The sequence below is a fragment of the Lithobates pipiens genome, unplaced genomic scaffold (genome assembly GCF_037356315.1).
Source record: "Lithobates pipiens isolate NorthernLeopardFrog02 unplaced genomic scaffold, aLitPip1_a1.2 Scaffold_27, whole genome shotgun sequence".
In the NCBI taxonomy this organism is placed as follows: Eukaryota; Metazoa; Chordata; class Amphibia; order Anura; family Ranidae; genus Lithobates; species Lithobates pipiens.
Genome location: NW_027507788.1, coordinates 46,166,154 through 46,182,465, shown reverse-complemented (window position 1 = coordinate 46,182,465; position 16,312 = coordinate 46,166,154). Strand labels below are relative to the sequence as shown.

At 40.3% G+C, this 16,312-nt stretch overlaps 1 protein-coding gene across 1 annotated transcript in view; it reads left to right on the top strand.

The window, feature by feature from the left end:
• LOC143932951 (uncharacterized) overlaps positions 1 to 16,312 on the top strand; it is a 71,532-nt gene that overhangs the window by 41,818 nt on the left and 13,402 nt on the right. Inside the window, exons 9-12 of the mRNA XM_077455883.1 lie at positions 859 to 978; positions 3,000 to 3,163; positions 5,020 to 5,106; positions 8,353 to 8,499. Of these exons, the coding sequence (XP_077312009.1) occupies positions 859 to 978; positions 3,000 to 3,163; positions 5,020 to 5,106; positions 8,353 to 8,499 (518 nt within the window). The remainder of the gene's footprint in view (positions 1 to 858; positions 979 to 2,999; positions 3,164 to 5,019; positions 5,107 to 8,352; positions 8,500 to 16,312) is intronic.

The window sequence follows — 16,312 nt, the reverse complement described above, 5'->3', positions numbered from 1 at the left end:
TCATGGATAAGCAGCCATGATAAACGTGGTCAGTATACAGAGGGGAGGGCAGCACCTGCCAGGATCAACCAGGTATTTTAGATTGTAGAAATGGACAAATTACTGTTATTCATGCTTTAAAGAAACAGGATAGTTTTTGTTTTTTTGGGTTACAACCGCTCTAAGTACTTTAGCCCTAGTTCACATTGGAGCAATTTGCCATGCGATTTTGACATACTGTTGGCAATGGCACTGTTCAAATTAGCGCAATGCCAACATTGCAGTGCTGCACCAATTTGAAGAAGTCGTTTCTGCAATACTTTGGGTGATTTAGGGTGCAACTTGCATAGACGTTGCAAAGATGAGTTCAAGGTCACACCTGAAGTTGCACTGACATGCGGCTTTGAAATAAAGTGATTTCAGACAAAGTCACATGATTTCAAAGTTGCCTTCAATGTGAACGAGGAATTATGGGGCTATTTAAGATAAGAGGAGATGAAACCAGGCTCATGGAGAGATGCTAGCAAAGATACTCATTGTTATGTACCACAGCTCCTTTGTTGGAATTCTTCTAGCATCTGGTTAATCACACTGGATATACCTGATATTACATCAGTGTTGTGTAAAGAAACACTCAAATTCAGCCCTGTATACTTTCTGTAAATTTTTCTTTGCTTTTCCAGTATTATGTAGTTTGGACCTTTTAGATCTGATTCTGTCAACAATTTAACTAAACTGATGTTCACAGCAACCTTAAATTTTACTTTTGTGTTTTTTTTGTACAAAATATTTTACCAAAAAATGTCATACATTTATCATAGTAATAGCAATATCTGACACTAATTAAATATCTTTACTCCTCCTTCCCTGGTTGAACAGATGAAAATACAAGCAAACTTCAAGAATCCTCATTATTGCTATCTCTACTGAAGGAAGTAGACAGTCAGCTGAAAGCCAATGTTCAGAGTATTAAGCTAACAGGAGTCAAGAATGGTTCAGGTAGGAAAGTTGATTTTTAATGCATCATATGTATCATGATGAGCCTTTTGCTCATTAAATAAATATGAAAAGGAAAGTAAACTACGCTTGGGTAAACATATTAAACTTGTGTATAGCAGAACCACTGACGTGAAATATAAGCCCATAAATAATGAATGTATAGCAAAAGTGGTGCGCTAAACAAAAATATAAATATGCATAAGAATATAAATGTAAAACAATGAGTCTGTGTCTTCCAACTGACATCAGTTTATTGCCTTCACTTTGATAAAAAGTGCACAAATGATTGTTCATTCAATTCCTCCACCTTGTGATAACCACCACCATAATAAAACATGTATTCTTACCAGATGGTATTGACCACCTATTATGGGGGGGGGGGGGGGGATAAGGCTTGTGTATCTTATATGTTCCATCCACACTTGCTCTTCCACATCAAAGCACAAGGGGAATTGTCCTCCGGTCCCGAAGCAAGATGTCCAATGGGATGTGTCAAATGCCAATAGTGAAAAATCCTTAAAGATCGGCTTTAAGTAACGTATAGCATGCCATTACATGGACACAATCTTTCTCGGTTCAAAGACAAGGACGTTGGTTCAATCCAAATGCGACGACAGGAGATAACCCTTTTATCTGACCGGTTTTGTTACAACAGAACTTCTTCCGGGGCATAGGTGTCTCTTCCTGTCAATGCTATGAATACATCCGATCACTGTCCAAGCCTCGCTCAATAGTTGTAACTATTTTACAACGATGAACCTGATAGGAAAAACAGAAAAAACATTCTAGGGATCAACCACAATAGTAACTTTTTTTCCACTCTTGAGCAATTAATGTTTTTAATTTTATGTAAAGCTTGCTCATTAGGTTTTAAGAAGATGTTTCTATGAATAAACTGTAGCATCACAAATGAATGTATTTATAAAACGTGTGCATAGCTGTTTTTCTATCAAAACTGCATTTAAATGCATTTGGTGTGAATGGGGCAAAATCAAATGTCCATACACTATATTCTCTGCAGACCAATGGTAATCATTGAAAAAAGTGTGTATGGGGAAAGTACCACATTATGGCCAGCAGAGCATGCTCAGTGACCATCTAGTGGTCATAATGCAATATTTCCCCATTCAAATTATTTTTGTTATAATGAACAAATGATCTGCAGAGCCTAAAAACATTTGATTTTTGCCCCATTCACACAGAACAAATTTGCATGCAGTTCTAGTGGATAAACAACTATGCAGAATTTAAAAAAATTAAATACACCCCGTAAAGTGCATTATTAGTTTTGCAGCAAATGGTACATTACAAATGCTTTTTATTTTATATTGAGAAAGTTATGGAATATTTGGGAAGTAGGATATTACGTTTTTATTGCCATGTTTGAACAAAGAAAAACAATTAGGGGCTTCTGGACTTTTTAGGCACCATACACAACACAAAAACCATAAAATAAAATTATAGGTTTTATTTCTTCAAAACTATATATGTTATTTATGTTTATGATTAATGATTGTATTTATTTATTTTTCTTTATTGCTTTACCAGTCAAATTAATACAAGCTCCAGAAGAAGCGTGCCGAGTCATGCGAAACATGTTGAGCCTTCCTTTGTTTAAACAGCATACCTTACACCGCGAGTAGACATTCTACTTATAAGATTATTAAATATATATTGTTTGTTTTCAAAAATATTTGAAAATATATAGTCGCGGGTTGTACTGTACATTGCAAATTGAGGTTACCAGTATTGTTGTGATAGATTACAATGTTACAATGGGTAAATGTTTTAAAGAAATAAAGCCTATAATTTTATTTTATGGTTTTTGTGTTGTGTATGGTTCCTAAAAAGTCCAGAAGCCCCTAATTGTTTTTCTTTGTTCAGATTAGTTTGGGATGTGGCACATGCTATATATTTTTATTTATCCACAGTACCACTCTGTGTGAGATACATGCATTCAAAAAGTTATTATTGCCATGTTGTCAAGCCACATATCACAAACATTTATTTTGATTCCACAGATGAGAATTCTTTACTGAGAAATGCATTCAGAGATATAGAGGATTTACAGGTAAACTGCGAAGGAGATCTAAGTCCTGTCCATCCCAAAGATCTATCAGGCAGAGAGTTTGTAATATACCAATATGGGATTTATATCTTGCAGCTCTTAAAATCACATTTTAATGTAAGTGTCTCTGTTTTGTATATACCACATTTTTATATATTCATGGGTTTTGCATTGTGTTCCCCCAATAGGGGCAAGGGAAGACATTTACTGCAAAATTATGGTGATCAAAAGGGGAACAGTATGCCTAGTTTAGTAACCATTTTCTGAATGCGAAGCAAGCATTATCCTTAGTGTTATCTAAAGTGCAAAGTCTTGAAGATCGACAAAACAAGTTCACTTATAAGCAGAATCTTCTACTTATCTATCCTTTACTCTCCTTCCATTCCTTTCAATGCCAGGAGTGAGAAGAAGAAGCCCTGTGTGGGCTATTTCCCAGTTGGAGCTTACACAGGGAAGATGATTATCACCCTCTATGTGCAGCAACTGCTCCCTGAGCACTGGGGCATAGATAAAGCAAATGAGGGAGGGTCCAAATTCCATCTCCTCAATTGGTGTCAAACCACGCACCTGGGCATGAGCTCTGCATCTTTTGCCTAGTGTTCTACATCCCAACACTGCTCATGACCATGTTTCTCTATTGTCTATGTTCCCACGCATGTCGATTCCAGGCACCTACATTATTTTCTATACAGGCATGAGGAGGTTGGCCTTAAACAGGACACAATCACTCCCCTCAGCACTGATCACTTTCTCACTGGCAGGAGAGGCTGAAGGAAGCCAGTCATGTCACCAAAGGGGTAACTGAGTGTGTTAATATGAATGTGTATATAGTGCATATGGGTATAGCAATGTGTGTGTGTGCACAATCTGTGTACACAGTGTATTTCAATAGGGGGTACTGCTGTGCTACAAATAAGGGGGCGGTGGCATGAATCATAGAGAGTGCTGGGCTGTCTATACTTTTGACTTCTGCACTGTGTATGTTACATGCATATGCATTACCCACTCCTGACCCCTTACTCTGTACATTACATACACCTAACCCTGCACTATTTACATTACATATTTCGGACCCCTGTAATCTGTAGGTAGGCTTACATTTTAAGCATTTTTTTAAATGTATTTCTGCCATACCCACATTTTATCTTTTTTCTCCTCTGGGGCCCCAGTGCCTCTAAATCCTGTAATCTGAGACAGCTGAACCCCCCCAGGAAAAAACAATTCTATGCCCCTGTTTGAGTGACCAACTGCCAAGCACAAGTCGCATTACATTGGAAGAAAGTCAATGAATCACATGATTTATTATATTCAGAAATAACAGGTATCTTTGTTCATGTCAGCAGGGAAGTGAAGGGAAGGTGACTATATGCAGGAGAGGTACTGGGCAACTGAGTAAATCTATTGTTTTGTCTATTGCATTTGAAGGACGAATCACAGGTTTGCATTATAGTTAGATGTCCACATCTCCTTTGGGCAGATTTCCTTTTACCTCTTGCCTTGGTCATAGGAACAGTAAATTGTATGAAGTCATTTAAAGTGGATGTAAACCCGATTAATTTCTTTTTTAGCTGGGCACATATAACTGTAGTGTTCTCTTATCTCTCTTTAAAGCATTATGTCTGGTAGCTCTGTCCTGCTCCGTTCTTCTGTTATCAGCCATCAACTTGGCTATTAAACGTTCTTTTTTTAGTCCCATCGTACGTGTTGTACATCGCCGCGTTCTAGGCAATCAGACTTTGGTGTTTATTCTGATGGAAAAAATGCGTCGTGTGTACGCGCCATAATACGTTATACTGTTATCTTGTACCATTGTATCCTTTTCTTTTTATGGTTAATAAAACTTGTTTGGAACAAAAAAAAGAGAAAAATCTTATGGAACTTATTCTTTCTCACTCAGTTTGCCTAAATGTGGGCTTTTATTTTGTGGCTGAATCGGTGTAGTTTATTATTATGACATCTAATTATTTCTACAGACTGGAGATCTCTCTTTACAAATGGCCTCTTCTTTGCCAAATAATAATTATCAAGGCAATGCCTTCACTCATTCTTTTTTGTATCTGGTAAGTAACTCCACAATATGTTTAGAACACTTAACATGTAAATGTTCCCTTATTTATTGTAGAGAATTCCATAATGTAGAACTTTATTTTTAAGAAAACCCCCACTTTTATTAATATTTAAAAGTAGAACTGCTCTATACACATATAGTTGCCACTTACAGTACATACATTACATTGTAATGAACTCATATTCACCTTTTCTAAAACTTCCCTTCCACCTTCATGGAGAACCTCCTGTTTATGTCTGTGAAGGTTCTCATTCATCCAGGACATTGTATAGCGAATAGTAGTTAATCACATGTAGCTGGAATTGTTCCGTAAATTTGAAGACATTTTGCAGCTTCTTCTTCAGTTCTGAACAAGTTCAGCTATATGTAACTAACTACTGTACTATAATCTTCTGCTTAAAGGCTAAGTTCACTTATTACACCATGTAATGGAGCTATTTGAGAAACACATTGTTTTTTTAAACCCTTGCTTTAAAAAAGCAAACAAACCTGTAAAAGCTACAGGATGATTTTTACATTTTTAACACCATGGGCAGAGACAATGTTGTTCATGCATTGGCCAAAGCAGGTCAGATAGACTGACAACACTGCTGCTAATTGAGAGGCAACTGCTTAGGGGGTTGTTTACTAAAACTGGAGAGCGCAAAATCTGGTGCAACTCTGCATAGAAACCAATCAGCTTCCAGGTTTTATTGCCAAAGTATAATTGAACAAGCTGAAGTTAAACGCTGATTGGCTACCATGTACAGCTGCACCAGATTCTGAGTGATCCAGTTTTAGTAATTCTCCCCTTTAGAGTACATTCACACAGAGGCAACACGACTTCGAGCGAGACTTTGGGAGGCAACTTGGATACGACTTGAGTATGAATCACAGCACGACTTGAGGCAACTTACAAGGCAACTTGAAGTTGCTTCCAGGACAGGGGACTTTACCAGTGGTCAATCACATAATAATCAGCTCTGTGGGAAGGAGGGGTTTGCCTAGAAAACTATTTTTACTTCCTGAAAAGTTGCTTCAGTTAAGACAGGGGATCAGACTTGGAGGCAACTTCTATTGAAATCAATGGGTACAAGTTGCCTAGAAGTCGGATTGAAGTAGTACAGGAACCTTTTCCTAAGTCGAAGCAACTTCAGTAGTGTACATTAAGACGGCTCTCATTCACTTACATTGATTTTATCATGTTGCGCGACTTGAGGCAACTTGGGACGACTTCAAGTCGGATCCAAAGTTGCTCATGTGTGAATGGACTCTAAGCCCTTGTACACACGGTCGGAGATTCCGACAACCAAATCCGTCGGATTTTGTCCGTCGGATTTTGTCCGATGGATTTTGTCCGAAACTGTTGTATACACACGGTCGGACAAAGTTGTCGGAAAATCCGACGTGATGACGTTATTTCATTACGACAGAACTACGTTCACGCTAGTAGCCAATAGCTTTGGTGTAGGAATTTGATCTGAGCATGCATGGCACTTTGTCCGATCAGAATTCTCTACACATGATCGGAGTATGTCCGATCGGAGCATTTTGTCGGAAAGTATTTCCGGCAAGTTGGAAAAGTTGGTCTGACAGATATTCCTATGGAAACAGTCCGATGCAGACCACACACAGTCGAAATATCCGACAAAACGCTCCGATCGGACACATTCCGATGGAATCTCCGACCGTGTGTACAAGGGCTTAGTGTTGCCAGCACATGATGTTCTATTACTGCAGGAGTCCTTAGTAAAAAAAAAACTTTGCAACAAAAATGTATTTCCTTAAATAAAAAAAAACTAAATAGAATGAATCATGATGCGATACTGAAAAATAGATTTCAAGCTCAAAACTACTTTATTGTCCATTTTCCCAAATATACACAAACTTTATTATTATTATTATTATTATTATACAGGATTTATATAGTGTGCAGCACTTTACTTTACATGGCAAAGTATGGGTATAAATTCAAATGTAAATTCTTGGGAAGTTTTCCTAATCATTAGTGGGATGGATGTAGGAGGATGGACATTTTTTCTCAAACAAATGAATTTCTAACAGTGTACGTGGTTTTCATTTGGTCAAATGTTAAATGCAAACAAAATTCTTCAAATGGCTTTCGAATGTTCTGAGAATGTTCTGAGAATTCTTGTACAAATCGTCTTAAGACTTTTCCTTTGAAGTTTCATTTAAAGTTCTATCCATCTATGGCCAGGTTTAGGCTCAGCATGAGAAGGCTGTATACAATAAATAATACAATAAAAAAAACTGCGCTATACAAAAAATTTAAAATAACAAATAATAAAATTGAATTACAAATAGTCCATATATTGTATCAGACCAATCAAGACCAAAAGGGTGATCACAAGTAAATAGAAGCAAAAAAAAAAAAATCATAGTCTCTAAAACACCGCAGTGCACATGCATGAACTTCAAAAGTGTGCCTGGTCACCCAGAAGTAGATTGTGCTTACCAAATAGTAAGCAGTAAAAGTGATCGGCTAAACCCAGCCTAGGGCCTCTACGCTTACAGATATCCACACCTCGGATAGGGACCACAAATAGTTAAAAGCCGTGTCCACCAAACAAGGTCCATACGCTCGGATAGGGACCACAATTAGTTGAAAGTGACGTCCACCAAACAAGGTCCGTACGCTGTCAGAAATGGCTCCGAAAAGAGAAAGGGACCACCATAGCGTACTACGCTCCAACAATATACAAAATTTATTCTTGGGAATAAAACGTACAAAAGTAGATCGGTAAAATGCAGTAAAACTAAGAAATAACGGCCGGCATATACACGGAGCCTGTCCTCCCGTATGGCGTGGTAAGGTCGCTACGTGCCTTCTCCAGGCGCATTTCGTCATCAACCGGACTTTGGTTCCCCATTGAAAACATCCGGTTGATGACGAAACGCATCTGGAGGAAAGCATGTAGCGATGTTCAATTTTATTATTCGTTATTTTACATTTTTTGTATAGCGCCATTTTTTTTATTGTATTAGTATTTTCTGTGTTATCGCACTGCATTACTGCTGCTTTTTTTAGCTTTTATTTTTTACCAGCGCAGGTACGTTTTTGTTTTTGTATACAATAAATACATTTGTTTGCTAAAACTATTTGATCTCAGAATTCAAGCACAGACAATTAAACAAGGTTAAGGTTTTCTTTCTTTATACTTTTAACACAATAAAATCAAAAGTTGTATGTCTAATGCAAGACTATGTATACCTATGAGATCCGATCCTTTTTTTACAGAGAGCTGAGAACAAACTCTTTGTTCCTCGAAAGTACCTCCAATCTGTGGGAAGCTTTATTCTTCTACTTGTTCACTGCATATCTCACATACTTTCTGATGGATTTGAGGATGATTCAAACCCTTTCTTCCTGAGGACCTTCTACCAGGTACTTTTCATGTTACCAGTGGTGGTTTATAATATGAGTTTCTAATAAATAGAGTAAAGCTACATAATCATACCACTCACCTAAAGGTGTAGATAATATATTGTTTATGTTACAAATATATTAGATATTTGAATAACAACTTTCATTTTTGAGAATGTGCAGACAACTTTAAACAGAAAAAATAGTGATCGTATATGGCGAAGAAAACTAATAGCAAGAAAAGGAAGATGTCCAAATGAAATTATGAAAGTAATGTCCAATTCTATTTTGCTTTATGTTTGACTTTTGCGGACTATAAATGCATATTTTATAATGGCAAACTATTCATACCCCTTTAAATCTGTATTAAATATAGTTGCATCCAAAAGTATTTGGTTGTGCACACATGCTCCAATGCTAAATTTCAGGGCTCTATAAATTTTTTGTGGACTAGGTAAACCATGAAATATGTCAACTGAATGTGAATTCTCTCTAAGCACCAAATTAAACTCCACTGTTTAAAAAAAAAAAAAAAATAGTGTGGGGTGCCTCCCAAAATCCATACCAGGCCCTTTGGGTCTGGCATAGATTTTAAGGGGAACTGCATGCCAAAATGTAAAAAAATAGCATGGGGTCACCCCCCCAAAATCCATACCAGGCCCTTCGGGGCTGGCATAGATTTTAAGGGGAACTCCACATCAAAATAAAACAAAATTGCCATGGGGGCTCCCCCAAAATCTATACCAGACCCTTATCCAAGGAAGCAGCCTGGCAGGTCAGGATGAGGGGGACAAGTGAGCGCCCTCCCTCCTGAACTGTACCAGGCCCCATGCCCTCAACATGGAGTGTTGATGGGGACAAGGGCTTCTTCCCAACAACCCTGGCTGGTGTTTGTCAAGGTCAAGGGGCGGGGGGCTTATCAGAATTTGGAATCTCGCCCCCCATGTGAATGGGTATTGGGTACATTATATCCCTACCTATTCACCAAAAAGTGTCAAATGTAAAAGCCACAAGGCAGTTTTGAGACAATTCTTTTATTAAAAAAGAAAAAAAAGTGTCCCGCGATGTACATCCACCATCCATCATGCCATCCAACTGACTTGAAAAATTTAAAAAAGAACAAATCTCTGCCTCTATGGGAGGCCCCCTGCCGACTGCTGTCTCTTCAACTTGACAGCTGTTATATTGGCAAGGGCATAACTAGATGACCCCTCCCCTTCTGACATAATGTGCTGTCATGTGACGTCAGAAGGGTATAGAGTCATCTGGTTACGTCATCAGGTGGCCCTGCCCTTGCTTATATAACAGCTGTCAAAGCAAAGAGACAGCAGTTGGCAGGAGGCCTCCTAAAGAGGTGGAGTTTTGTTCATTTTTAAAAAAAATTGGGTTCGCCGGGTGGCATGATGGACAGTGGATGGACATCACAGGACACAGTTTTCTTTTATTTTCTTCTTCTTTTTTTTTTAAAATAAAATAATTGTCAAAAACTGTCTCTTGTGGTTTTTATCCAATACCCATTCACATGGGGGGGGCTTGGATCTGGGTCCCCCCTTGTTAAAGGGGCCTTCTAGATTCCCATAAGCCCCTCACCCACAGACCCCAACAACCACAGCCCAGGATTGCCGGGAAGAGGCCTTTGTCCCCATCAACATGTTGAGGGCATGTGGCCTAGTATGGTTCAGGAGGGGGGCTTGCATGTCCCACCTATTCTGACCTGCAAGGTTGCATGCTCAGATAAGGGTCTGGTATAGATTTTGGTTGGAACCCCACGCCAATTTTTTTTTACATTTTGCTGTGAAGTTCCCCTTAAAATCCCTGGCCTGCTGTTTTGTTTTGTTTTTTCATTTTTTTCCATCTATATTGCCAGGAGCCAGCAATACATTACAGTCACGAGCAAGTTTAAATGAAATGTTTCCTTTAGAAGTGTAATTATTGCTGTGGTATGTTCTACACACCGCACAGATGCGTCACTTTACAGGCAGACTAAGGGGACCCCCCAGGCATGATATTTAAAGGATTATTTCATTTTTATTGTTTCACTTTCAGCATCATTAAAATCACTGCTCCTATAAAAAATGATTGTTTGAAAATAATACATGTCCCCTAGGGTAGTACCCGGGTCCCCATACATGCTTCCTTTATTTTGCATATAGTGCAACGGAGACCCCCAAAAACACATACTAATTACTTATCAAAGAGTATGAGGGTCTGGTGTGTATTTGGGGGGTACTCTTTGCATTATTTACAAAATAAAGGAGGTTTTCAGGCTAAAGAATATTAACAGCTTTTTTTCTATGTGTCAATTGGTATATGTGTAAAAAAGAAGGCATGGAATACCCCAACATCAATACCAGACCCATCCGGTAGGTGGGCCCTCCTACGCGAAGTAAAAAAAATTACAAGGAACCCCCCAAAATGAATACCAGACCCTTCAGATATAGATTTGACAGCTTGACATTCTAGGAACCAGGATACCGTGCCCTCAATATATAGGGGGGGGGGGGGAGACATGTTGATGAAAACAAGGGCCTCCTATTAAAATCTGGAAGCCCCATTTAAGATAAGGGAGCCCCCAGATATCATCCTTTCCCCCACGTGAATGGTTAGGGGTACATAGTACCTCAAAAATGATGAGGGACTGGTATGTATTTTAGGGGAGATGCATTATTTAAAAAATAAAGTAAGCTACCAGGGTAAAGTGCATTGATGGCTTTTTTTGTGACATAGGATCCCCCCCAAAATCAATACCAGGCATTTTATATCTGATATAAGAGGCAATAATGCAAAAATTACATGCGGTCCTCCCCAAAATCCATACTAGAACCCTTCAGATCTGGTTCAGATTTTAGGTAGGAACCCTGTGAAAACAAATAATTGATGTGCCCCTTCCCTCCTTATTACATACCACACCCTTAAACCAAGCATACAGCCTGGCAAGCCTAGAACCACACCAGGCCACATGCCCTCAATATGTGGGGGGGGTCGCTCGTTGATGAGAAAAAAACCTCTTTCCCACAACCCAAAGCCAAGAGGTTGTAGGAATGGGGGTGGGAGGGGGGACTTATTGGGACGTATCACTACTCATGCACAAAAAAATTCAGTTGTAAATAAGCACACACAAGTTTTTGACAGGTCCGTTATTAAAAGGTAAAAAAATCCAGCATTATCTCTCAAACACCAAAAGAAAAAGACCATTGATATGCCAACCAGCTCCCATGTGGCACACTACCATGCTAATGCAACTCTCTGGAGCTGTGATTATGTAAACAAGGGGATAGAACTGTGGTGACATTAATATTGACTAGGGATGAGCCGAACACCCCCCGGTTCGGTTTGCACCAGAATCTGCGAACGGACCGAAGGTTTGCACGAATGTTAGAATCCTATTAATTACAATGGACGCGAACGTTCAAAATCGAAAGTGCTAATTATAATGGCCAATATGCATGGTATTGTCCTAAAAAGGGTTTGGGGACCCGGGTCCTGCCCCAGGGGACATGTATCAATGCAAAAAGATGTTTTAAAAACTGACGTTTTTTTCTGGAGCAGTCATTTTAATGATGCATAAAGTGGAAAAAAAGTGAAATATTCCTTTAAATATTGTACCTGGGGGGGGGGGGGGGTGTCTAAAGTATGCCTGTGAAGTGTGAATGGGGGGGGGGGGTAGATTCAGGTGTATGCTGTGCAGGAGGCACACTACACCCACTGTAACAGTGCTAGGTTAGGAAGAAAAGCACAGCTGACACTGTCCCTGCCTTCCTGCTCTCTCCCTGAACACTACACTCACTGTAACAGAGCTATCTAAAGAAGTAAAGCACAGCTGACACTGTCCCTGCCTATCCTGCTCTCTATGAATGCCGCAACACACTACTCAAGGCTGCCGCGCTGGCGGCCTTATATAGTGTGGGGCGTGTACTAAACCCCATGAGCTATAATTGGCCACAGGCATCCAACCTGTGGCCAATTATGGCTCTCCTCGCTGCCGGCGCTGTGATTGGCCAAGCATGCGAGGTCACAGTGCATGCTTGGCCAATCATCAGCCAGCAATGCACTGCGACTGGCGCAGTGCATTGTGGGCCGTTCGTATCACGCGAATTTGATACAAACGGCCAACAAAGTTCTGGTTTTGACGATCGGACAAACGGCCAATGTTCGATTTGAACATGGGTTTGAATCGAACACCGGGCTCATCCCTAATATTGACCAAATATGACCATGACCACATTTGGTCTATAGCTATGGCCATATTTTGTATATTGTGTATGCTCGTGGAGGACCGTATTACCTATGTGTTCCATGCATCCCCACGCAGGCAGTGCTATTCATGTCAATCGGGATGTAACAACTCCAAGGGCACAGCTACTGCTCCCAATCTGACATCCGTGTGGGTGTAGGTGCACGGACTGAACAAAGATCCTGTGAGTTCAGGGCCATGTACCCAGAGCCACGTGAATATCAAATTGGGAGCAACGGCTGTGTTTGTGCAGTTGCTACATCCCAAATAACATCATTGGCACTGCCCACAGAACACCTGTGCATCCCTATAAAGGTAAACGTGGCCTTGCGGGGGCAAACACTGAAGTATGCCTTGTGTAAACCAGGCCTTACTATGTTTTATTTATTTATTTTTATTCATTTTTTATTTAACTTTTTTTTTTTGGGGGGATGTGTATTGCTTTGGTGAGAATTTAGAGATTTAAAAAGACCTCCAATGTCTTTTTTTTTTTTTTTGGAGACAGGGAAAGCCTTAGCTGCATTGTACATGAACAAATAGAGGTCTGTATAGAGATTTTTATTCATTCACAAAACTGAAGCATAGTACTTTGCTCCAGTGATACTATGCTCCCGTGATGATTGGACACAGGAGTGATTGCTCACTGTGCCCATTCAAGGAAAAGAAGGGGGCTGGTAAACACAACTGAAGTGACCATGAGCTTATAGCAGAAGGGAATGTCAGGTCCTGGCCAGCTGGAAGCAGTGCTGTAGGTTGATGCACAGTACAGCCCTTAGCTTACAGCCAGTGCCAAAAGGTCTAGTAGAATTTCTTTAAGAAAATGCCTCCAGCTCACCATTCAGGGCTGTCAGAAGCTTCTAAAAATATTCTTTTTGCTTACAAATGATTTTTATTATTGTAAAAGATCATAGTTTACTACACATGTGTAAAAGAAACAGAGGTACATCAAATATATTAAATATGTACTTAAAGAGGGATTCCACCAAAAAAAAAAATATTAAAAGCCAGCAGCTATAAATACTACAGCTGCTGACTTTTAATAAATTGACACTCACCTGTCCCGGGTTCCAGCGATGCCGGCAGCCGAGGCCGATCGATTGATCGGCCCTTTGGCTGCTGCCGCCACCATTCTAGGTGAGGGAATCAGGAAGTGAAGCGAATCGGCTTCACTTCCCGGTTCCCTACTGCGCATGCGCGAGTCGCGCAGCGCAATAGAAATTCTCTGCGCTGTCACTGGGACCCGTGTGTGTCCCAGCAGACAGCGCGGCAGGACAGGAAATGGCGTAGACTCCCACGGGAGTCTATGCCCGGAAGTGGGTGTAAATACATGTCTTTGACAGGTATCTCCACCCCCTCCCCCCTGAAAGGTGCCAATTGTGACACCGGAGGGGGGGAGGGACCCGATCAGCGGAGGTTCCACTTTAGGGTGGAACCCCGCTTTAACATGAGGTGTATGGTATATATAAAAATAAAAACATAGCAATACAACAAAAGAACAATAAGGATGAGATATGAGTATGATTTTTCCTATAAGGTTGTATACTTCAAAACACATTTTTGTTCTATAATGATAAGTGTAGTTAGATTATATAAGATGATATTTAGAGTAGTGTTATGTCCCAAGGGGACCACTTTTTAAAAAATGTGCATGGTGTCAGAGTGTATGGTGGATACTCTCTGAGAGTTTTATTTGTTCCATTCTACTCAACACCTGGGGCCAAGGAACCGTTGATGAATGTCAATTAAAAGCTATCATCCAATGAATTGAGTTAAACAGTGTGTGAATTAGTCTAATATTATGTGTGGGTACATTTGGTATAGATGCAAACAATAAACACACCTGAGGGGTGAGGGGTATTTTTTTTGCCTATAATATATTAAATCTTAACAGCTGCTTGTATTAATATCAATTCATTTTGATTTTTTTTTGCCAATATTAATTAGGTGACCTCCAGTGTTGGTCATCTTACTTTAAAAAAGTAATTAGTTAAGTTACAAATTACTTCTCCCAAAAAGTAATTGCGTTAGTAAGTCGGTTACTACATTGGAAAATTAATTAGTTACTCAGCAAAGTAACTGTGACAGGGGTGGCAGCGGTGGTACTTGAGGGTGTGGCAGCGGTGATACTTGAGGGGTGGCAGTGGTGGTGGTGTACAGTACTTGGGGGGTGACAGCGGTGGCACTTGGGGGGGGTGACAGCAGTGGTGTACTTGAGGGGGTGGCAGGCAGCGGTGGTACTTGGGGGGGTGGCAGCAGTGGTGGTGCCATCCTCTCCCACCACCACCTCTGCCTCTTACTGATCCCATCCCCCACCACCACTGATCTCATCCCTACCGTATCCCCCCCATCACCTCTGTTGTAGAAGTGATGGTGGGTGGGTAGGGATGGGATCATTAAGAAGCAGAGGTGGTGGAGGACTTGGGATGGATCGATTGCACTGCAATTTGAATCGTCAGACAGTCACTTACTTGAATGCCTCCAGAGATGCCTTTCCTCATGGGGAGAGAGAGAGACCCTCCCCTTCACTCGATTGGTGTCAGCTGACTTCATTTTTCAGTCTCCGCCCCACCTCCCTACATTCTCTCTCTCTGGATATTTCAAATGGATTCACAAAATTTAACCGCCCACTTAGTGTATCATCACCGCGCTAACACGAAACCCTCTAAATCTCTAGCTGCTACTTAAACATATAATCATACAAAAAAAGTGCATACAAATCTGTTAATCCTAATCACCAAAAGGTAAGTACCTTGTAGCGCTAGTGCTGTGTGAAAAATTAGTTCACTCAATCTACCTATCAAATCTCACTGTGTGCTAATATTAAAGATATACGCACAAAAAATACAGTAAATATCCACTCAAAACGGTGAACAAAACCATAACATATGTAATTACTTATACATGAAATATCTGTGAGTCACAAAGTGAACTGCAACTCCCCCAAAAACATATACATATAAATGAAAAAAATATGAAATATATAGCACAGGGGTGTCCAAACTTTTTTCAAAGAGGGCCAGATTTGATGAAGTGAACATGCTCGAGGGCCGACCATTTTGTCTGACATTCTTTAAACCATTAAAATTCGGTCTAAGTGTGTTCATTGGAGCTCTAATACACGGCCCAACAAAAATTCTCTTGCCTTTTTGCTGTGTGTGGTGAACAGATGAGCTCTGTGTGTTATTTGGATATACTGTATTTAATCGGCTTATACCACACACCTTATCTTTAAAAAGGAAGTCTCAGAAAAAAATAAAAATAAAAATCTTTCATTTTAAATAAAGACATGTGAAGCAAAATAAGGGTCAGTGCCCATCTGCAGCCCCCAGCGTATTGCCATGAATTCAGCCTCCACCTTATTGCCATGAATGCAGCCCCCAGCCTATTGCCATGAATGCAGCCCCCAGCCTATTGCCATGAATGCAGCCCCCAGCGTATTGCCATGAATGCAGCCCCCAGCGTATTGCCATAAATGCAGCACCCAGCGTATTGCCATGAATGCAGCCCCCACCGTATTGCCATGAATGCAGCCCACACCGTATTGCCATGAATGCAGCCCCCACCGTATTGCCATGAATGCAGCACCCAGCGTATTGCCAT